The following is a 21,081-nucleotide window of genomic DNA, read 5'->3' as shown; positions in this document are numbered from 1 at the left end:
AGGCGCGACCCTCCCATTTGGCCGTTGGACTTCCTCCAAGGCGAGACGGGCGGAAGACGGCTGCGCATGCGCCGGCCTCCGCGGCGGGCTACGCGTGCGCACCTCGCGGCGGCTCGCCGGTTGCCTGGTTACGGCCACTCGCGGCTCGGGGTTCCAGTTCTGCCCGCGAAGTTCGTTTCCGTCCGCGCCCGGCGCTCGGAAAGCTGTGCCCGTCTGCCCCGCGCGGAGCCCCGGGAGGGTCCGCAGGCGCCCTTCGAGGCCCCCTGCCTGCTCGGCCCCCTGCTTGCTCGGCCCCCGGCTGCAGCCACGCCGCCCCGCGGCTCGCGCGCCGTCCGCTCCTGCTCCTCTTCCTGCCCCGCCCTGCCCCCATGGAGGCCTGGCTCCCTCGGCGCCCGGTCTGGTCCCCGACACCGCGTGGACGGAGACCAGGACTCCGTTCTGTGTTCCGCAGCCGTTGAGCGGGCGTTTGCGTTGGAGCGCCTCCCCCAGGCAGCGAGTGTCAGGCCGGGCTGCCCTGCTAGCCCCCTGCTCCGCCCCGAGGATGGCACCATCAGAGCCCTCCCACGGTGGATCTTAGGGATGAGGGGTGCTGCCGTTTGTATCCTCATTTTCCCAGTGAGAATAGAGAGGTTCGGTAGGCGAGGAAGCAGCCACCCAGACCCCGGCCCGCTCACCCGCACTCCTGCCTGGCAGGGAGAGGGAAAAGTAGCAGCCTGCCCCCGCTCACCCCAGCTTCTTCCAGAGGGCAGGAAGGGTGGCAGGTGTGCCCACACGCTTGCATCCGCCGGTGGTCGAGCTCCCAGCGGCTGCTGCTGCCAGTGCAGCAGCGGCTGAGGCCTGGCCGGGGTGGGAGGACTCCCTGGTCACCCGTGCGACTCAGAAGCCTGAGAAGAAGGAAGGAGCGCGGTTCAGCTCTTTGTTTGCTGTGACGTTGGCAGGGAGCAGCCACGCTGTCAGGGCCCCAGCGGGTGCGGGGAGAGTTTCAGTCCCTCTGACGTGGCCACTCTGCTAAGCTAACATTTGCCTTGCAGAAATGGAGATCCTAACCTATGTCAACACAGAGAATAGGTGCTGGGGCTCCCTGGATCCACCCCACTGCCCCTGACCCACTTCCTGCAGTCACTTTGTCCCAACAAACCACTCCACAGAGACATGGCACTGTCACCCCCCCGCCCCCCCCCCCCCCCCCCCCGCCATGGGCACGCAGAGGCAAAGGCGCTGGGGTCTGTCCCCTCCCCCTCCTGCTAAGCCTCTTGAGTGGAGGCCTTCTGGTTCTTGGCCATGTGGGGCCCGGTGTGGAGGAGAAGGCTCTGGGCCCACCATCGGTCGTGGAGGCTGGGGCTCTGCGTCACAGGCCCTCGGCCTCAAGGCCCAGCCTGCTACCTGATGCTGTGTGCCTTCTGTCAGCTTCCTTGACCTCCCTGACCATCACGTCCTCGGCAACCTGGAGTCCAGGCGGGGGAGCACCTACACAACTTGGGGGCCAAAAGGAAATGCTGTTGATGCTTATACCGGAGCAACAGGCACGGACCGCACTGTCCGGGGTATAGGGTGATTCTGGCTGCAGAACGGGCAGGGGCCCGAGCCGTGGGGGGCGCCCTGCCATGGCAGCTGTTGCTGTTTCTGAGGAAGCGTCCCTCCCTTTGCCTGCAGTGTCACTCATTCACTCCTTCCTCCTTATCCCCCCAGGCTCCCAGAGGCTGGATACACATGCCACCACCTCCCTGAAGCCCCCCATGGGGGCTGGCGTCAGCTGCTCTTTCCAGAGGGCAAGATTGTTAGTTCCTCATCATGACCGGAGCTGTAGTCACGCGACCCCGAGCACACAGGACACAGGGCTGCAGGCTTGCCAGGACGATGGGCAGAGCCTATGCCAGAGAACCCGGCTGTCCTTTCCATCATTGCAGCACCCTGTCACACTGCGTTTTCAGGATCACGAGAGTCAGCCTCTCCCAGGAGCCTGCGTTGTCCAGGGAGGACTGGCACCGAGCGCCCAGAGGGGGCTGAGCTGAGCTGAGCTGGGACCTAAGTGCCTATGAGAGGCCAGATGCCAACAAGGTAAAATAGCCCACTGGCAGCTCTTCATCACGTGTTGAAACGATAATATTTTGGATATAGTGAGTTAAGTGTACTGTTAAAACTTATTTAATCTGTTTCCCTCTTTAACATAGCTAGTCGGAACTTTAAAATTGCGTCTGTACCTGGCATATTTCCACCAGACAGCACTGGTCTAGACAGTGAGCACATTGTGAGAGGGGATCAGGGGCTCCCCCCCCCCCCCCCCCGCCGCTGCCCATGCATGCCCACCCTGGAGCTGGAGCTTCCTAGATCATGGAGCTGACACCCAGCCACTTAGGTGATTGTGGAAGGAGCCCTTGGTGGAGGGTAGCCACAGTGTCCCTATAGACAAAGGCTGGTGGTCCAGGGCCGTAAGCCTCTGCCCCTCCCTCCTCCAGGGCATAAAGTAGCTGTAGTAGGGTGTGGTTTGTAAGTGGACGTTTGTAAGACGCTCCTGCTCCACACCAGGGGCTCTGCTCAGCCCCCGACTCTAGCCCTCAGTCCTGGGCACCGAGGCTGGGGGCTTGGCAGGGGGCCTGCTTGACTCTGCCTGGAGATAGGAAGGGGCTGCCTCCGTGAGACCGGTCTGGCTGAGTGGTCCAGGCCGAAAGCACGTGAGGGCCTCGGAAGTGGAAAGAGCTGGCAGACAGGACTTCGGAAGAGGCAGCCATGCAGCTGAGGGGGTCTGCGTGGAGAGGAAGGGGACATCAGTTCCTTCAGGAGACAGCGGATCTGGGGGCGGAGATAGCTGGTGTTTGAGCGTGTTCTGTGGCACCTTGTGCGTGTAAGTCGGCCGGCGGGGTGTGGCCAGGCCTGGTACGAGGAGAGGGCGGCGGCTCCGGGAGGGTGCAGCTGGGGTACAAAGCCAGACCCGTTAGATCCTCCCAGACTCCCGGGAGGCCTTGCAAGAGAAAATCCACATCCAGGCTGAGCTTGATGAATGTCCCCACCCTCAGCGTCGTCATTAGCACGAGCATGGCACTGTCTCATCCCTTGTCTCCCAAGTGTCTGCAGACGTGCCTGGCACCCAGCAGGCCTCAGAGGTCTTTTGTTCCCTTTATCGCTGAGCCAAGTACTAAACATATAAGGTGACACTATAAGTCACAGGAGGGTCGTAGAAAGCACCAGAAGGGCATGGATTCCACACCAGTCAGGCCACAGAGGATCAGAGCCACGGGACTAAGTGAGCAGTATTCTGTTAGCTGCAGCAGGGCTCTGGAAACACCCGAGAGACCTCTCTCACAAAACTACTCACTCGTCGGCCGAGCCCCTACCGCGTGCCCCGCACTGCTAGGAGCTGGGAGTGTGGCCGCGGACCGGCAGGCCAGGCCTCCGCTCTTAGGGGGCACAGACCCTGGACAGCTGCAAACGTGCGCCCGGGGCTGGGGGGCACCGCGAGAGCACCTGGCAAGGCCTGGATCCCACCTGCTGCTGACACGGTAGGGCTAGGGACGGAGGAAAAGAGCACTTGTGGCTGAGGCAAACAGAAGCTTCTGTAGCGGCAAGGGGCAGAAACCTCGAAGTGGGAGATGGTGGGGGGGCTGCCAGCTGCACATTGCCTGGGGCTCTTCGGGCCCTGCACGGGATCTCCGGAAGCGCGGAAGCTCTCAGGGACTTCCCAGCAAGAATGCCATCGTCCACTTAGCTTCCCCTGCCCTGGCTCTGGCAAGGGGCCAACGAGAGTCAGGAGCCCAGGAGACAGCCTTGGGCCCCTGGGGGAGCAGTGAGGCTGCCGGGCCGGACCGGTGGGGAGAGCTGAACGTCGGGTGACTCCCAAGGGCAGGACCCGGTTCTCTCGCTGCCAGCTGCGTCTGCACCCCTCCCTGCCGCCCTGCACAGCACCAGCTCTCCTCACATCAGACAAAGGATCAAATCAGACAGGAAGGCGAGAGCATTGGTGGCGATTACGGGGATGGGCTCGGAGGCCTGGGGGAAGACAGGAGGGTGGAGCGTGGAAGAGGCCCGAAATGCCCATTGCCGAGTGCAGGCTGGCTGCGGCCGGTCCTGAGCAGCCGCGTTCCTGCCCGAGAAGTGATGCGGCCGAGCGACGTGGGCTCTGTGGGCCCTCCCAGGCCACAAATGGTTAGGAGAACGTGGACCGGGAGAATCAGAGCCAGACCCTGGCTCAGAGAGGTGACACCTGGGGAAATCACCTGCCTCTTTGGACCTCAGCTTTCTCATCTGTAAAATGGGATAGCGCAGTGGCGGGATGACTGGGCGGCATGTGCATTGCAGACGTCACTGGTGGAAATCCCCATGGGGGCCACCTGCTTGCCATGGCGGGCACTGGCAGGATGCTGCCAGCAGGGGGAGGCAGAGAGCTGCCTTCCAGTCCTAGGGTTTCCGGGTGCTGGCATCCAGGACACGCCGGGCTCCTGTAGCATCCGGCCTGGGTGCAGCAGGATGAAAGGTTTTGGCTCCGCACATCGCCCCTAGACTGCGGCCCTCTCCAGGGGCTTCTTCATCTCTGACTCCCCCTGCCCCACCCACCCCCCCAGGACTGGGGTTGGTCTCCCGAGCACAGCAGGTGTTCCGTAAATCCTTCACGAGTCGAATTTAATGGGACAACAGAAAACGTGTATTTTTCGAGCTTTGCGCTCAGTGATCTAATCCGCAGCTACAGGGGCCAGAAGGCGTTGTTTTCCATCAAGAACGGCCGTATTCCACACCGTCCTGTCCCCACGAGGGGCGCTGGTACCTGGTGAGGGCCTTGGCCAGGTTTGCACCGTCCGCTTTCCATTGTCCAGACAAGGAAATAAGGTAGAGAATAAGTAACTTAAGGTTACATGCTTTCCTAGGGCTCAGTTTTTTTTTTTTTTTAATTTTCTTTTTTTTTTTTAACGTTTATTTATTTTTGAGACAGAGAGAGACAGAGCATGAACGGGGGAGGGGCAGAGAGAGGGGGAGACACCGAATCCGGAAGCAGGCTTCAGGCTCCGAGCTGTCACCACAGAGCCCGACGCGGGGCTTGAACTCACAGACCGCGAGATCGTGACCTGAGCCGAAGTCGGACGCTTAACCGACCGAGCCACCCAGGCGCCCCAGGGCTCAGTTTTTAAAAGGGAGAAACGCGAGACCAGGAGGGTCACGGCCCTCAGTGTCGGAGACCCATGGAGCTTCTGCTGGTGCGTCACAGGCTCTGGTGCAGGAACGAGCCCGAGTCCAGTACCGTGTGAACGTGGCAAATCCAACCCGAGACGCTTCACGCTCAGCCCCTGTCGCATTTGCCCTGCAGACCTCTGGGCGGGGCTGCTGCCCGGTTTGGGGGAGACCAGCTTCAGAGTTTGTCACCACAGCGGCCATGCCGTCCCTGCGTCCTGACTACCCGCGGCCTCTGGGGTCGGCTCTGAGCAGCTCCCACTTTTCCCCTGGGGACCCTGAGGCTCAGAGGAGCCAAGTCACCCGCCTCGGGTCAACAGCACCTGCGAGGAAGGTGAAAACAAGGTGACACAAACCGGGGCGGGGGGCACAGCCAGGTGTGTGAGGTGCTGGGGGAGCAGCATTTCCAGCCTGAGCTCGACGGGCGCTGTGCCCTCGGCCCTCAGGGTGTGTCCGTCCGGGAGCCACCGCGCACGTTTGCCCTCATCGAGGCCCACGGTACACACGAGCATCCAGAGTCCAAATGAGCCCTGACCCAGGGCTCCCCGAACGCATCGACCCCCACCGAGTGCTTGGGGACGCAGCGCTTCTGGTCTCCGTCTGCCCGGGCACCCAGCCCGACGGCATTGCTCAGGCTCCCGCTTGAAGCACTTTGTCATCGTGCCGGGGCCCCTGGCTGCGGGACACTCCCCTCCAAGAGCAGCCGCAGGAAGCTCTCCAGCGCCTGTCTGGGTCCACGGCGCCGTCCCCTCCCACAGGGCTCCTGGGTGTGGATTCTGGATGGGACCGGCCCACGGAAGACTGGGCCGCAGTGAGACCAGGGCGGCACCAGCCGGAAGATCGGCTCCCCCACCGAGCCCAGTCTCTGGCGGCCGCCGTGCTCCGGAAGCGTGGCCCAGTGGCCCAGTGAGTGGCTGGGTGTCGCCCTACCCTGCCAGTCTCATCTGTGGGCGCCGCTGCGGTCCTCTCTTTGCTCTGGCCAGAGGGGTGCGGAGCCACATTTGGGGCTCACCCCGGAACGGTGTGAAGCAAGACCCCACGCCAGTGATGTGCCTCGGGTTTCCCCGGTGCCCACGGGTGCCCGCATGGTCTAAATCTGTGCCTTCCAGCGTGGCAGGGTGCAGCCACGTGCAGCAGCTGAACACGTGGCCGGTCCACACTGAGGAGCACTGATAGCCCGAAACACACACTGGATTTCAAAGACCTAGTTCGAGAGAGGGAGAGAGAGAGAGAGGAAAATAATGTAAAATATCTCATTAACTGTGCGTCAATCACATGTTGAGATGACAGTTGGTTGGACGTATTGGATTATTAGGATGTATTAGTAAACTTCATTTGTTTATTTTCACTTTAACGTGACTGCGAAAATATTTGAATTGCATGTGGAAGGTGCAACTCTGAATCATCCTTGAGACCCTGGAAAAGTGCTCCCCGCCCCCGCTCTCAAACAGGCAGTCGTGAAGGAGAACCACCCTTGAGGAAGCGTCAGGAGGGCAGGTAGGGCAGCCCCCGTGGCGGGTTCATGTGTTTGGGATGCTGAAAAGTGCAAGCCTCGGATCCCTGGGGAGTGACACCCTGAGGAGGCACAGGGACCCAGGGCAGACGCCCCCGCTGGCTGATGGCTACTGCTGGCGTTTGTGGCCCCCGGGACACACATTCGGGCCCTGAGAGGTATGACCTGGGACCCTGTATTGCCTGCTAGGGCTGCCGTAGCGGAGCCCCGCAGACTGAGTGGCTTCGCGGAAATGAACTCCCCCATAGTTCTAGAGGCTGGATGCCTGAGATCCAGGTGCGGGCCGGGCTGGTCCTCTTGAGGTTCTCCCTCCTGGGCTCGCAGCCGGCCTTCTCCTCCTGTGTCCTCACCTGCTGGTCCCCATGGGCATGTCTGTGTCCTGATCTCATAAGGTCACCCGTCAGATCGGATTAGAGTGCGCTCTAACAAGCCCGTTTTACCTTAATTACCTCTGTGAGGACCATGTCTCTAAATACAGCCACATCCCGAGGTCCCGGGAGCTGCGGTTTCAACATAGAAATTGTGGGGGGTGGGGACACGCTACTGAGCCATAACAGATCTAAGTCAGGGCCTGTGCCCCCCCTGGGGGGGGCCTGTGGTGTCCAGGTGGGCGTCCTTCTGACGGTAGGGACTGGCGGATCAGGCCGGCTCAGGTTGTACGGCCAGGAATGAGGACCACGGGGTGGAGGGAGGGCCCGTTGGCGGTGGGGGCTCTGGAGCCAGGAGAGCGGGAGCGGGTTTGAGCCCCAGGGAGAAAATGGGTGGGAATCTCAGCCGGTGCTTTGGAGTCGGGGGGTGGGGACGAGTCCCTGAGGAGGGGGATGCAGGGCGGGCGGGGGACATGACGGAGCAGCCTGTGGTGGGGGACGAGCCTCCCCCAGGACCTTGTCTGCTGCCCCACGCCCAGCGTGAGCTCCAGCAGGGTGAGCCTCGAGGGGGCACCACCGTGCTCCTCTGCGGGCCTCCTTCACGCTGCCAGGAGCTCCAGGGTCTTTGAGGAGCAGAGAGATCCCCCAGAGACCAGCGGGACCCCCCCCCCGAGGCCCATCCTGCCACGCCAGTGGGCCCCACAACCTGAACAAACTTCTTGGAAGTTCAAAGGCGGCTAGGCCTTCCTTTCTGCTAAACAAGTAACTGAGGTACAACGGAAAAGGAAATGTTGTTGGAGCGAACAGCTCAGTGACATTTAGCTGTGCGCCCAGCACCCCTGTCTGCTCGCACCTCTCCTGCCCCAGTGACGGTCCCTGCCCTCCCGCCCCGGCCCTGGGGCCACGCTGTGCCCTCCCACCGTCTCAGGGCTCACCTGCTCTGACCACTGCCCACAGATGGAGGCCCACACCGTGTGGCCTGCGTGTCAGGCTTGTTTTACTCAGCGTCATGTTTTTGAGGTTTGGCCACGCTGTGGGGCGTCTCAGGGCTTCACGGGGTTTTAGGGCTACATCGTATCCCACTGGATAGAATTAGTCTGGGTCCTCGAGAGAAACGGAACCAATGGGGCGCATATATGTATAAAGAGGTTTATGGTGGGGAGCTGGCTCACGAGATTATCCCCAGATCTGTGGTCAGCACGCTGGAGCCCGGGAGGGTCTATGCTCGGGTTCCAGCCTGAGTCTGAAGGCCTGAGAACCAGGAGAGGAGCCGGTTACCCTCTAGTCTGAGAGTCAGCAGGCTTGAGACCCAAGGAGAAGGGATGTCTCAGTCCAAGCGCAAAGGCAAGAAAGGACCCATGTTCCCCGTCAAGCGTGAAGCCGGAGGCCTTCCCTCTCACTGAAACTTTTTGTTCCATTCGGCTGTCAACTGATTGGACGAGGCCCACCCACACTGGGGACGGCTCTGCTTTATTCCATCCACTGATTCGAATGTTAATCTCGTCCAGAAACCCTCTCGCGTTGGGCCAAATGGCCCAGCCAAGGTGACACGTGACATGAACCATCACAGTGTCATCTATATTTTGTCCATCCGCGCATCAGCTGACCGGCGTTTGGGCTGCTCCCACCTCTCGGCAGCTGTGAGCAGTGCTGCTGGGAACACGTTCATGTCTGGACTTGTTTGGCCAACTTTAATTTCTTTCGCGTGTACACCTAGGAGTGGCATCTCCGGGTGCTGGGAGTTCTTTGGGCACATTTCAGGCTGGGTCTGCTTCCTTCGCACACAGAAGTTGGGTCGCTTCCCGTAGTCCTTTCCCCGGGACCTCTCGTCCCATCTGGGTGGGGGGCTGGAATGAAGCATCCGGAGTCGGCGAGGAAATCTGCGGGTGACGCTTGTACTGCGGTAGGCCGGGCCCGCGGGGGCGGGTGACACTTTGAGGCAGGAGGAGCCCAGCAGACGTTCCCTTTGTTAATCTGGCTCCAGTCCACCGGCTGGGGTGGGGCCGGTGGAGATAGCAGCATAGGTGGGAGGGCAGGGGAGGGGGCCCGTGTGTGGGGGCCCGGCCGGGGCCAGTCTGACATCCCTGTTCAGCAGGGCTCCCTCGGCTTCATGGAAGCTTCCCCACTCCCTGTGTCACCGCCGTGGTGTCCCTGCTCAGGCACTTCGGCGGTGGCTCCCTTTGCCCTCCTGCTGGGCCCTGGGCCCCTCCCTGTGCACCTGCTGTGTGTAGTGGGCTTCCTGGGTCCAAGTGGTGCCCTGCCCCCTAACTGAGGCAGAAGGGACCGCCTCCAGCCTGGTGCCCCAGCAGCCGCGTCACCCCAGGTTTGGGAGTCCCCTGAGATGGGCTGCTCGTGCCCTTGCTCACTCGTGTCCCCGGCTCCCTGCACGGGGCCTGGACCAGACACGTGCAGAGACAGCTGCTGAACTTCTGACGACGGCGTAGTCCCAGCACCCCAAGGGCCAGGGCTGGGCGGTCTTCGTCCCTGGCCGTCTGAGGGGGCAGAATTGCCGCCTCCCTCCGAGTAGGCCGGCCCCGCCCTCTGCTCCCCATCCCCAAGAAAGCGAGCCGATGCCACAACCAGGTTTGGCAAAATCCGGATGACCGTCGGCATTCCTTTTATTGCAAATCGGTTAACAAAAAAAGATGAAAGAAAAAAATACATCCTTTTCATCACCTACAGTTTTGCACGTAGATCACTTTTTTAAAAAGTTTCCTTTTGCTGTAAACTACACTCTATTTTTTCCCAAACCCCGCAAGAATCAACATCCTAGGGCGAGTCTGGTCATGCCCACTAGGGACGCACAACACTGCCCCCGGGGAGGCCGGAGGGGCTGCCTGGAGGAGGCCGACGCCCGCCGGGCAAGGCGGGCAGTGGGGTGCCCTCCCCAGGTTTGCTCTCATGAGCTACGGGCCTGGCAGCCGCGGGTCAGGTGGCAAGGCCCGGGTCGTGAGCCCAGCCACGCTCTGACGTCCCTGTCAGCACGACCCCGGACACCCTGGACAGACTTGTTCATTCAGATTTTTTAAACAAAATCCACCTTTAAAAATGTATTTACAGACATTTAGTTTGCCACAGGCTTATACTTGATATCGCAAGTGTCTGCTCCTTCCCTGGGCACGTGCTCCCCCCCCACCCCCAGACCGGGGGTGGGGGTGGCCCTCAGGCAGGATCGCCCCCCACCGCCCTTGCCGAGGGCACCGCCTCAGCCGCACACACCAGGCCGTGGGATGATCTGTCTCTGGGAACTGAGGCCGGACACAGCCATGTTTCTCCAAAGTCTTGAGAGACTGTTCTGGGGTCTCGTCAATCTGGGGCCGTGAGGGGTCTGACCCCGCGAGCTGGGTCTGGGCCCCAGGTGCTGCTAGTCTGTTTCCACTTGTCCTGGAAGAAAGTGTCCACGCTGAGCTGCTGGGGTGGCCCGGGCAGTGTCTTTCCCCAGAAAAGGGTGGGATTCCTCCACGTGGCATCCAAGACGGGTACCCCACAGCTTACACAAAGCTTAAGTATCAAGGCCAGGGGCAGAAGAGCTTCTAGAAGGAACAGGAACTCACAAGACCAATGAACAGCTATGTAATACTGAACCCGAAACAAAGATTCACGATCGGTACCATGAAATGTGCTCTTGGTGCCCCCCAAGGACACATCTTTAAAAGCATGTTTTCAAAGCGATCATTACAAAAAAAACCCACTGAAACATAGAAACCACAATTTACATTTTACAACATTCCTATTTTAAATGCAACTTAATCCACACGCCAAAGGTGTGGGGGTTTTGCCTGTTGTTTGCCTCGAGATGCAGCTTCTCACACAAGGCAGGGGACCTGGGCAGGTGGGAGGGGGCTGGGCGCGGGGCGGGGGCATCCGGGGCCACGGCGGCAGGCCCACACCCCCTTCGGGACAATGCTGGTTCAAACCTCCCTTGTCCAGCATCCTTTCTTTTTGGGTTTTGAAGAAGAAAACAAAAAGTCAATAAATAAGTGGCATTTATAAATCCTGAATCTTTGTTTGTATTTTACAAATACGTAACAATGTCATAAGTAGGAAATTCATGACTGAGACCTAGTTTATTTTCTCGGAACAGACAAAACTTGTTACCTGGAGACATAGAAAACATTACGTATAAATAAAAAGGCAGTGTTTCCTCGTAAAATAAAAGTACATAAATAAATACTAAAAAAAAAAAAAATTAAAATCCTCATCCTTTTATTTTGTATAAAAACACGATTCTTAAGAAAAAGCCCCTTTGGTCAGTCCCGGTGTCTGCCGAGCGCACGCAGGCGCCCCAGCGGGGCTTGGGAAAGGAAGCACGGGGTCCCGCTGGGGCGCCGGCTGTTTACTTGAGCGCCTCTGGAATGTGGGCGATGTGGGACTGCGTGCTGGTGGGCGGGCTGGAGATGCCCTCGGACCAGTCAGAGACGTGGGAATGCGGTGACGAGCTGGACCACTGGTCGGGGGACTCGGGGGACGGGGTGAGGAAGGGATGCTCAGGCACCTGCAGCTGGTGGCTGGGGGTGTTGTCCGCGGGCGAGGAGGAGTAGCTATGCTGCGAGGGCGGGGTCAGGAACTGCGCGGTGGTCATGGGCGGGGCCAGCGTGGCGGGCAGGGCCTGGCTGTCCTGCGGCAGGATGGTGTGCACGGCCAGGCCGCCGGGGCCCAGCGGCTGCACGTCTGCCTGGCTCGGCTCCCCGCCCAGGAAGCTCCGGCCCACGTGGCCACCGGCGGCCGAGGCCACGCCGAGGTGTGGCTGGGGCGGCTGGGGCTGCAGGTTGGGCGGCTGCATCTGTAAGTTCTGCTGCGGCGGCTGGGTCTGCACCAGGTGAGGCTGGCCGGCCAGGCGCGTGCCGGGCAGGGCCTGGTAGCTCATCATCTGGGACAGGGCGGCCGTGGACAGGCCGGCGTGCAGCGGGCCCATCATGCTGTGCTGGAGGGCCGGGGCCTGCGTGCTCAGGGTGCCCGGCGCCACGTTCCCTCGCAGCGGGTTGTACTGGTTGGGCACCAGGCCGTTCTGCAGCCGGGACAGCCACTCGCACTGGCCGTTCAAGCCCGCGGCCCCACCCACGGTGAAATTCACGCCGCCGCCAGTGCCCAGGACCGTGCTGGTGCTGGAGGCCGCGGGCAGGTGGGAGAGCCTCGGGGGTCCCGCCTCGAAGGCCAGCCGGCCGCCCCCGCCCAGCCCTGCCATCTCGGGCTTGGCGGCCACGCTCAGGTGGCCGACGCCCAGGTGGGCGTCAGGCATGCCGGGCAGGTGGTTGAGGGGCACGGCCGGGGACTGCTGGAACGGAGAAGGCAGGAGCGGCGGCGAGGCCACGTCCGACAGGTAGCCGTGCGGTGACTCGAGGGAGTCCACGGGCGACAGCACGCTCGAGCTGTCCAGCAGGCAGCCCTTGCCGTCCTGGGGCTTCTTCCTGCGTGCCTTGAGGTCTTTGGCCTCCTTGCCGCCGCAGGCCAGGCCCTTGGTGCTGGGCTTGCGGGCCTTCTTGCCCTGCACGGCGGGCTTGAGGTTGCCCAGGTAGCTGCCGGGGGAGCAGAGCGGCGGGGACAGCGTGGGCGCGCCACCTAGGGCCGTGCCGTGCAGCTGGGGGCTGCGCGCCAGGCTGTACTCGTCCAACAGCCGCACGATGTCGTGATGCATGCGCTCCTGGGCGATGTCACGGGGCAGGCGGTCCATGTGGTCCGTGATGTCCCGGTTGGCGAAGTGGTCCAGCAGCACCTTGGCGGTCTCGTAGCTGCCCTCCCGAGCGGCCAGGAACAGGGGCGTCTCCTCCTGGGAACGGGCAAAGGGGAGGTGGGGGGGTCGCCAGAGGACCCACCGTGGGAGACGGGAGGCTCACGTCGACCCTATCCCTTAACCGCACCGTGACGTGGCCTCGTGATGTCTTAAAGAGGAAATAGCCCTAAATACGTCTTCTGAGACCTGCTCCCAGGCAGCCCGTCGGGTTCTAGATTCTGAATCGCCAGGACTTTACCTTTGGGAGGGGCACAGACACCACTGGAAATCTACACCTGTGGCCTCTCTCTCCTCCAGAACGCCGTAGCCACAAACAGTACAGCAATTTCAGGGACCTGGGGATCCCTGAGGGGCGTCCTTGGGCACCCCGGGGTGGGTTCCCCATCCACACAGTCCCCAAGTGACCCTGACGTCTCGGCTCCTTCCGAGTCTCGGTGTTCTCATCTATACGGTGGGCGTGCCACACGTCCCCGGTGAGGCTGTTGCGTGGCCTGACGGGGCCTCTCTGGCTCACACAAGGCTTTGGCCACGGCCCGATGCCCTTCCGGCGGCCGCTGCATCTCTGAGGCTCAGTGTCCCCAGTGGGAGGCGGCGACAAAGCCTGGCCCGCAGGGGACTCAGGGGTTCCCGGGTCCCAACGGCTGCTGTGTCCCCCAGGAAGGAAGGAGGGAGACCCAGGTCGGGTCAGGGAGATGTGGACAGGGCTCGGCCGCCAAGGAGCTGGGGAGCAAAGCGTTTCCCTCGCTTCGGGGACAGACCACAGCAGTGACGGGCGAGTTCCGTGTGCAGGCAAGTGGCCGCTCACGCTTAACCGGGGGCCTCACCATGTGCCACGCCCCCGCACCACCAGCGACAGGGCTCTACGTGCACCACCCGCCCGGTGACGGCCGGGGACAGAAAGTGCGGCGCAGGTCGTGGGGACACGGGACAGCTGCGGTCGCACCCTTTACTGAGCTGAGACGCACGCGCCCGCCCGGGAGGTGTCGGCGAACGTGGTCAACGAGGGAAAAGAGCTGGTGCCACCCACGCACGAGCTCGGGGGCCCTCACCGGGACGGCCCACGTCTGGAGTTTCTGCCCACGGCTCGGTGGTCCCGTGGCCAGAAAGGGGTGGCGCCGGGTGAAGGGACTCGCCAGCCTCGCCCGGGCCCCGTGCCGCCGGCCCGCGAGCCCACCTTGTTGTTTTGCATGTCCTTGTTGGCCCCGTTCTTCAGGAGCACGACAGCCGCCTCCACGTTGTTCACGGCGGCGGCCCAGTGCAGTGCGGACTTGCCTGTGTGCGGGGCAGAGAGGAGGTTGGGGCAGGGCAGGCGGCACGGGGCCCACCCACCGCGGGCTGGACCGCGCGGCCCGGCTCACCCAGGTCGTCCACGGCGTTGACGTCGGCATGCGAGTTGACGAGATCTTCCAGCATGCCCTCCACCGCCAGGCGGGCGGCCAGGATCAGCGGCGTCGTGCCATCGTGCATGCGCGCGTCCAGGTCCGTGGCTCGGTTCCGGATCAGGATCTACGCGACAGAGGAGGGGGCAGGCTTGGCAAACGGGAGTCGAGGGCCGCCGGCGACAAAGCCCCCTCTTGGACCAGCCCGGGCGGTGGGGGGGGGGGGGGGGGGGAGCAGGAAGGGCGGAGCTCCGCCGGCCACCGCTGGAGGATCCAGGGGCCGACGTGCTCATCTAATCCTGCCACCACCGCCCAGGACCCACAGGGGTGAAGTCCCCGCCCAGCCACAGCGGGCAGAACCACGTCTGAGTCGCGGACTCAGACCGCTGAGACCCGCCGTGTCCCTGCAGACACACAGAAGAAGGGCAGGCCCTGCCTCACGTGCCGCTGTGCCCGGGGCCACAGGCGAGAAGGACAGTCCCTGCCCACCGGTGGGTGAAAAGGGCTGGCCTCACGCCCACGAGATGCCCGTGGGAATTTACGTGTCTCTGTGCCACCAAGGCCGTGGGAGCAAACAGAGCCTGCTCCAGGGGGCTCGTTTCAATGCTCCTCTCCTCTCTCACTAGCCTCACTGCCTACATCTGCAGCAAGATAACGTGCTAAAAACTCACTAAATTACAGCTCTGTGATGACCCCCCCCCCCCCCCCCCCCCGCTTATGCCCCACCTTGCCTGTCTGTTGAGGGCACGGCTGCTCGGAGCCTGTGGACGCGCGGCAGGGGAACCAGTTGGAGGCTTGCAAAAGGAGCCCGTGTGGGGATGTTCCCCAAAAACCCAGACGTCCAATTCCCCGGACCCACCCTTGCCCCGGGCTCCCAGCAGCAAGCCGCAGCCCCTAAACCCTTCTTTTCACCGCCGCCGCCAGCTACGCCTCCAGCCAAGGCTGATCGGGAGGCGGGAGGCCGTGATGGGCCGCCACAGCAGGACCAGGAGGCCGTCTCGGGTGGGGGTGAGGAAGCGCTGCCACCTCCTGGCGGCCCGCCTGCCCCGCGAATGCGCGACTCAGAGCGCCCGTTCGGCACGAGCCCCGCCGAGGTTACACTTGGTATCGGGGCTCTGGGGCTCCGTGAGCCCGGTCGACAGCCCTGACCGGGAGGCAGAGGGGCTCGCGTGGCCGCAGCTGCCCACCTGGAAGACGCCCTGCGCGTCGGCAGACACGGCTGCGTGCAGCGGGGTGCGTCCCATGTTGTCCTGGATGTTGGCGTCGGCGCTGGCTTCCAGCAGGCGCTTGGCCGCGTCGGAGCGCGAGTAGCGGGCAGCCAGGTGCAGGGCGGTCTCGCCAGTGCGGTCTGTCTGGTTGTGCAGACTGGCGCCCTGATAGATGAAGTCGGAGATGACGGCGGGCGCGTCCTCCTCCTCCTCGCTGTTGCCCGTCTCCAGGCCCCCTCCGCTGCAGGAGGCGATCATGAGGGGCGTGAAGCCGTCTGTGTGAAGGCAGGGACAAGCGCTCCGTCAGGAAGGCTGGCCCCCGGCAGCGGCCCCAGGGCGGTGCTGCCGGTCCCGCGGGGCTGGGCACCCACGGCCATGCCGCCCGGAGCCACCACAATCAACCTGAGCTCCCCAAGGGGCAGAGCCAGGTTCGGCCGCCAACTGGCCGGAGGCAATGAGGACCCTGCAGCTTGGCCTCCTGACCCGCCCGGGACCTTCAGCAATAACCCACCCGAGAACAACGTAAGAGTCGCGTGGTTGGGAAACCCACAGCTTGGCCGCTTCGAGACAAGAAATTAACTTGGCGGGCAGAGAGCCACCCCCAGGACAGAGCCAGCTAAGGACACGGCGTCTCCTGGGACGTCTTGTCCCGCTCCAAGGAGAGAGCACACCTTGCCCCCGTGCTCGGCTTCCTGAATACTGACCCCAGGCAGGCGGCTGGACAAGGGGGACCCCTAGAGCCTCTGGGGGGGGGGCGGTGTGGGCGGCCGGCTGTGCACCTACCTGGCCCTCGGACGTTCACATCCATGCTGTCGGCGTCAGCCTCGCCCTGGGGTGGCGTGGGGGCCATGGCGGACACACGCAGGTCGGCAGCGTCCAGGTGCTGCTGGGTCCACTGCCGGTGATCTGCCTGGTCATCCAGGTCGGGGAGAACCACTGGCTCCTCGAACTGAGGAAGGGGTGAGCACAGAGCCCTGTCATGGGGGGGGGGGGTCCCGGGGCAGGGCTGAGGCCGCCCGGGGAGGCCCTGGAGCCCACCCGACTCACCCGGAACTTCTTGGCCTCCAGATCCTCGTCACCCCACTCGTGCTGGCTGTCGTCCATGAGAGCACCATCCGACGCGTTCTTCAGGGGCCTGGGGGCAAGGGGTCGGGAAAGCGACGCTGAGCGGGGCTCCCCCCCGAGGCCACGGCTCGGGTGGCCGCCCGACGCCCTCGGACCGCGCGAGGTGAGGCCCATGGGCGCGCAGGGGGCGGCTCCCGTCTCCCCCACGCCCCCCACGGGCCGCAGCGGCATCCACTAACTTGAGGCCCACGGAGTCCTCGCCGAGGGGCTCCCGCCGCTTCTTCTTGCTGGCCTCTGACACCTTGAAGCCCTCTGGGAACCAGAGCTGTCCATGCTGCCGCCGACGCTTGCGGGACAGCAGCACCCCGCAGCCCACAAAGAAGAGGAGCACGAAGGCGGCCACGGCCACGTACATGAAGTGCAGCTGCGGGGGCGGGGGCGGCTCCACGGTCTCACCTGCGGGCGCCGGGACATCAGGCGGCGGCTACGCGGCAGGCCGGCAGCCGGGGGGCAGCGGACTGGCTCCACAGCTGGGCGCCTCCTCACCCACCCTCCTCCAACCCGCCCCCCAAAATAAGGTCATTTTCTACGCGATTAATCAGAATTGCAAACTATCGCTAAATTCTCTCCTGCACCAGCCGACTATCTGGAGACGGCTTCTACTTTTTTCTCCTTTAAGGGAGGATTAGCCAACTTCAAATCACTGCACTCGCATGGAGCTGTTAAGACAAAGGATTTAGGAGGATTTTCAAGATACAAACTTCAACACTTCACATGACACCGATCAATTCTTCTCTCTCTCTCTCTTTTTTAAAAAGCTGTAATGATTTTGAAATAATACCCAACAAAGAAAAATCAGGGGGATGAGAGGGGGGAGGAACGGGCTCCTACTTTCCGGCAGATGTGTCTGTCCGTCCCCCTGGGCCAGCCACACCGACAGCTGTCATTACGGGGAGGGAGGGCGCACCAGGCAAAAAAATCCCAGAAAAAGTGGTTCCCTAGCTCTGGATGGCATGACGCACACACACCCATAGGCGGCAAATGGCACAAAGAACAAGAACGTTTTTGGAGGGGGGACTAGGAGACTTGACCCCTCCCCGGTAGGCTCTTCCTAGAAGCCAGCAAACTGTCCCCAAGGGAGCACGGCTGGGGTGGGCCACTCACTCTGCACGGCCTCGATCTTGTAGGGGATGTTGAGGCTGCCCAGCGAGGCGAGGGCGCCCAGGAAGGCGGCCACGTCCGTGGCGCTCTGGAAGCATTGTGAGGACGACTGGACACACTGCCGGTTGTCAATCTCCAGGTAGACAATGGATCTGGGGGGACACGCAGGTCAGGGGGCTCAGACCGCAGGTTTATGCCCTGCCGCCGCCCAGTTTACCCCTCTGGCTCAGGCGTGGTCCCCATGCGGGGAGATGCTCCCAGAAAGGGAGGGCGGTCTGGGGTTGCAGGGAGCCAGGTCTGTACAGAATGACGTGGGGGGGTGGGGGTGGGTGTGGGGGGGGTCAGTGTGCTCTGTCTCCAGCCCAGCAAACCCAGCCCACGGCAGGTGCTCCCCAGACACCCCTCAAAGCGCTCTCCCACCTGGCCCTGCCACCCTCCACTGTCCCCTTGGGAGCCACAAGCACCCTCTCCCCCATCTCAGAAGGACAGAGACCTCAGGGGTCTGGTTCCCATCTGGGAGCTGACCCCAGCGCTGGAACACCGGCTGGGCAGGGGGGAGGGGGGGGGTCAGCAGCTCCGGCAGGAACGCCGCCGGCGCGGGGCCCTATCAGCCCTGGACTCGCGGGACCCTCGGTCTCCTTCACCCGCAGGCCGGGAGGCGGCGCCCTCCCCCGCACGCGCGCACTCACCCGCGGATGTCCATGGGGTCCAGCTCCCGGCGCCGGCGGCCGGCCCCGCCGCCCGGGAGCAGGGCGGCCTCCACCCGGTCGAGCAGGGCCCCGGGCGCGGCCCAGCCGTCCACGGCGCGCTTGATGGGGTGTTTGCGCAGCTCCTCCTCGCGGCCGTAGTAGGGGAAGACCATGGGCTGGCCGTGCGCGTCGCGCTTGAAGACCACGTTGGTGTGCAGCAGGCGGCTGAGCTCCCGCAGGAAGTGCAGGGAGTTGTTGCGCAGCTGCGCGGGCGGCGTCAGCACCACCAGCACCAGCGCGCCGGCCGCCAGCCGCTCGGGCACGTGCTCCGCGCAGTCCAGCCCGTCCCACTCGCACTCGGCGCTGTTGCAGCCCTGGTCGCAGTGCCCGTCACCGAAGTGGTCCTTGCAGTACTGGTCGTACAGGGGGCTGCAGGCGCAGGGGCGCTCAGGCGGCCGCCGCCGGGCCCCGCCCACGCGCCCCTGGCCCGGCCTCCCGCCCCCCCCCCCCCCCATGTCCCGCCTGAACCCCGCCCCCCATCGGCCCCGCCCCCCGCCGCCGGCCTGAGTCCCGCCCACGCCCCAGGCCCCTCCCCCCGGGCGCCCCGCCCCCCCACGCTGCCTCACTTGCACTGGCCGTCCGCGCGCTGGCAGTCGAAGCCGTCGAACAGGCACCCGGCCGAGTTGCACTGGCTGTCGCAGCGGCCGTCGCTGAAGTACTTCCAGCACTGCAGCGACTGCGAGCAGTTCTGCCAGGGGTCGTTGAAGTTGAGGGAGCAGTCGCCGCCGTCCCAGCCGCACGCGTGGTTGTTGCAGCCCAGGCTGCACACCTTGTTGCCCGCCTCCTCGCGGCACTCGGGCAGCTCGCACGCCTCCTCGATCTGCGGCGGGGGGATGTCGACGCCCAGGCCGCCCCGAAGCTGTAGTCCAGGATGTGGCACAGGAGCCCGTTGAACTTGGCGGGGCACAGGCAGCGGTAGAAGGGGCTCTCGGGCATCGGCTTGCAGCTGCCCTGGTTGTAGCAGGGGTTGCCGCCCACGCAGGGGCTGCCGGCCGGGAACTGGCACTCGGGGCCCGTGAAGGGGCCCAGGCACAGGCAGGTGGGGCTGCGCGGGCCCGAGATGCACGTGCCGCCGTTGAGGCAGCGCAGGCTCCCGCAGGCGCGCGCGTCGTTCTCGCACGTGGCGCCCTCGAAGCCCTGCGGGGACAGGCAGCGCGGGCACGCGTCAGGGGGACCCCTGCCCGCCCAGCGATGCCGCTGCCTCTCCGCGCCCCCCCTCGCCTGGGAGAGGGCCCACGACGACCCGTCCCGGGAGGGGAGAGGATGCGCGGGGCGCTGAGGAACCCAGCGGGGCACCGCACCGGCGGGGGTGTGACACCGCATCTCAGGGCCCAAAGCCTGCCCGCGCCAGGAGCGACCCTGAAGGTTCAGCTCCGGCTCCTCCCGGTGTTGGCTCCCCCACCGTAACCCCTACCGGGAGAAGTCGAGATGCTGAAACAGGAAGTTGGGTGTGTGCAAAGGGGCGTGGCCAGTGCCTGCACAGTCTTTCCCTAAAGCTGACGCTGCTCCGAAACCGCTCGCTCTCGGTAACGAGGGAGGCTAAGCCCAGCTCCAACCAAGCCCCGCCCTCTGGAGCATGGTGTGTGGAGGCATCGAGGGGGTGCCCTCCCGCCACCTGCGGACCAAGGAGCCCCCCACGGCTGCACCTACCGCCGGGCACTTGCAGATGAACCCGCGGGCAGTGTTGGAGGCCACGGCGCAAGTGCCCCCGTTCTGGCAGGGCCTGCCCTTACAGCCGTTGATGACCGACTCACAGCGGCGTCCTGGGGACGAGAGCAGGCGTGAGGGGCTTGCCCGGCCCCCGCGGCCTCCGCCCCACCTTGCCGCGGCACCCACCTGTATGGCCCGCGCGACACTCGCAGTAGAAGTCGTTGACGCGCTGCACGCAGTTCTGGGTGCCACGGGCGTCGCAGGGGTTGGACAGGCACTCGTTCACGTCTCCCTCACAGCGCTCGCCCACGAAGCCGGGTGGGCAGGCGCAGCTGTAGCCGCCGACCTGGTCCACGCAGGTGCCGTTGTTAAAGCACTTGGGGCCCCGGGAGACGGGGTCGATGAGGGGACTGCAGTCGTCCACGTTGACCTCACAGTGCACACCTGCAGAAGCGCGGACGCCGTCGGGGGCCTGAGCGGGCCACGCGCCGGCCCGGCTCCCTCCTCGGGGCGCTCCCCTCGGCAAACGGTCGGGATGGGACCACACAGACGCTCAGGAGAGAGGACGCTGGCGACAGGGGCAGCCCGGCTGGGCCCCCCCCCCGCCTCGCTCGGTCAGCCCCGCACCTGCCTTCTGCCCCCACAAGGCAGAGCGGAAGCTTGAGCTGGGCCTAGGGTGCTTCCGGCCAGGGCCCGGCCTGCCCACTTTCCCCTGGGGCACAGCCCTGGGGCGTGGCTGTTCCTTACCCTGTGTGCCCCGGGGACAGGAACACTTGTAGGTGTTGATGAGGTCGATGCAGGTGCCCCCGTTTTGGCATGGGTGGGACAGACACTCGTTGATCTCCTCAGAGCAGTTCACCCCGTGGTACCCGGCCACGCACTGTGCAGGGAAACAAACGAGGGGTGGGGGCCTGTGGCTTGGTGGGCGGCTGAGATGCGGCCCTCTACCCGCTGTGCAGGCTGACGGGGCCACACCACAGGCCACTCTCTTGATCCGTGAAGGCTTGAGTTCCTCACACCCGGTCGGCCCAGAGGGAGACCCTTGCCCAGCCGACTCGGATAAGCTGAGGGTCACTGCCCGGAGCTCAGGCCAGAGCGTG

General features: G+C 64.0%; 2 protein-coding genes across 9 annotated transcripts in view; one reads left to right on the top strand and one right to left on the bottom strand.

The window, feature by feature from the left end:
• The first annotated feature begins 20 nt into the window (after window positions 1–20).
• On the top strand, window positions 21–7,444 carry LOC122232923. Of its 8 annotated transcripts, none has more exons than XM_042963310.1 (4): window positions 21–761; window positions 1,408–1,523; window positions 1,690–2,058; window positions 6,547–7,444. In XM_042963310.1, exons 1-3 carry the CDS (start codon window positions 67–69, stop codon window positions 2,010–2,012), a joined length of 1,134 nt encoding a protein of 377 aa, XP_042819244.1. In that variant the 5' UTR covers window positions 21–66; the 3' UTR covers window positions 2,013–2,058; window positions 6,547–7,444. The 8 variants fall into 8 exon arrangements, with proteins under 8 accessions (XP_042819244.1, XP_042819245.1, XP_042819247.1 ...); XM_042963311.1 differs by lacking the exon at window positions 6,547–7,444 and adding an exon at window positions 2,172–2,267; XM_042963313.1 differs by lacking the exon at window positions 6,547–7,444 and adding an exon at window positions 1,032–1,068 and having other exon boundaries at window positions 21–586; window positions 1,690–2,144.
• Window positions 7,445–9,622: 2,178 nt separating this feature from the next.
• NOTCH1 (notch receptor 1) overlaps window positions 9,623–21,081 on the bottom strand; it is a 44,006-nt gene continuing 32,547 nt past the window's right edge. Inside the window, 14 exon segments of the mRNA XM_042963535.1 lie at window positions 9,623–12,805; window positions 13,944–14,041; window positions 14,128–14,275; window positions 15,336–15,631; window positions 16,140–16,305; window positions 16,404–16,491; window positions 16,661–16,877; window positions 17,586–17,734; window positions 18,272–18,700; window positions 18,898–19,186; window positions 19,189–19,468; window positions 19,982–20,094; window positions 20,168–20,425; window positions 20,729–20,861. Coding sequence (XP_042819469.1) covers window positions 11,375–12,805; window positions 13,944–14,041; window positions 14,128–14,275; window positions 15,336–15,631; window positions 16,140–16,305; window positions 16,404–16,491; window positions 16,661–16,877; window positions 17,586–17,734; window positions 18,272–18,700; window positions 18,898–19,186; window positions 19,189–19,468; window positions 19,982–20,094; window positions 20,168–20,425; window positions 20,729–20,861 — 4,095 coding nt within the window. The 3' untranslated portion in view covers window positions 9,623–11,374.

The sequence above is a fragment of the Panthera tigris genome, chromosome D4, assembly GCF_018350195.1.
Source record: "Panthera tigris isolate Pti1 chromosome D4, P.tigris_Pti1_mat1.1, whole genome shotgun sequence".
NCBI classification, from domain to species: Eukaryota; Metazoa; Chordata; class Mammalia; order Carnivora; family Felidae; genus Panthera; species Panthera tigris.
This window is presented reverse-complemented; position numbering and strand designations above follow the sequence as displayed.

Coding starts and splice junctions, on each gene's coding strand:
- LOC122232923 (XM_042963310.1), top strand. CDS start 67: ATGCGCCGGCCTCCGCGGCGGGCTACGCGTGCGCACCTCGCGGCGGCT. Junction 762..1,407: donor GAGGGCAGGAAGGGTGGCAG/GTGTGCCCACAC, acceptor GCCTTCTGTCAG/CTTCCTTGACCTCCCTGACC. Junction 1,524..1,689: donor TGCTTATACCGGAGCAACAG/GCACGGACCGCA, acceptor TTATCCCCCCAG/GCTCCCAGAGGCTGGATACA.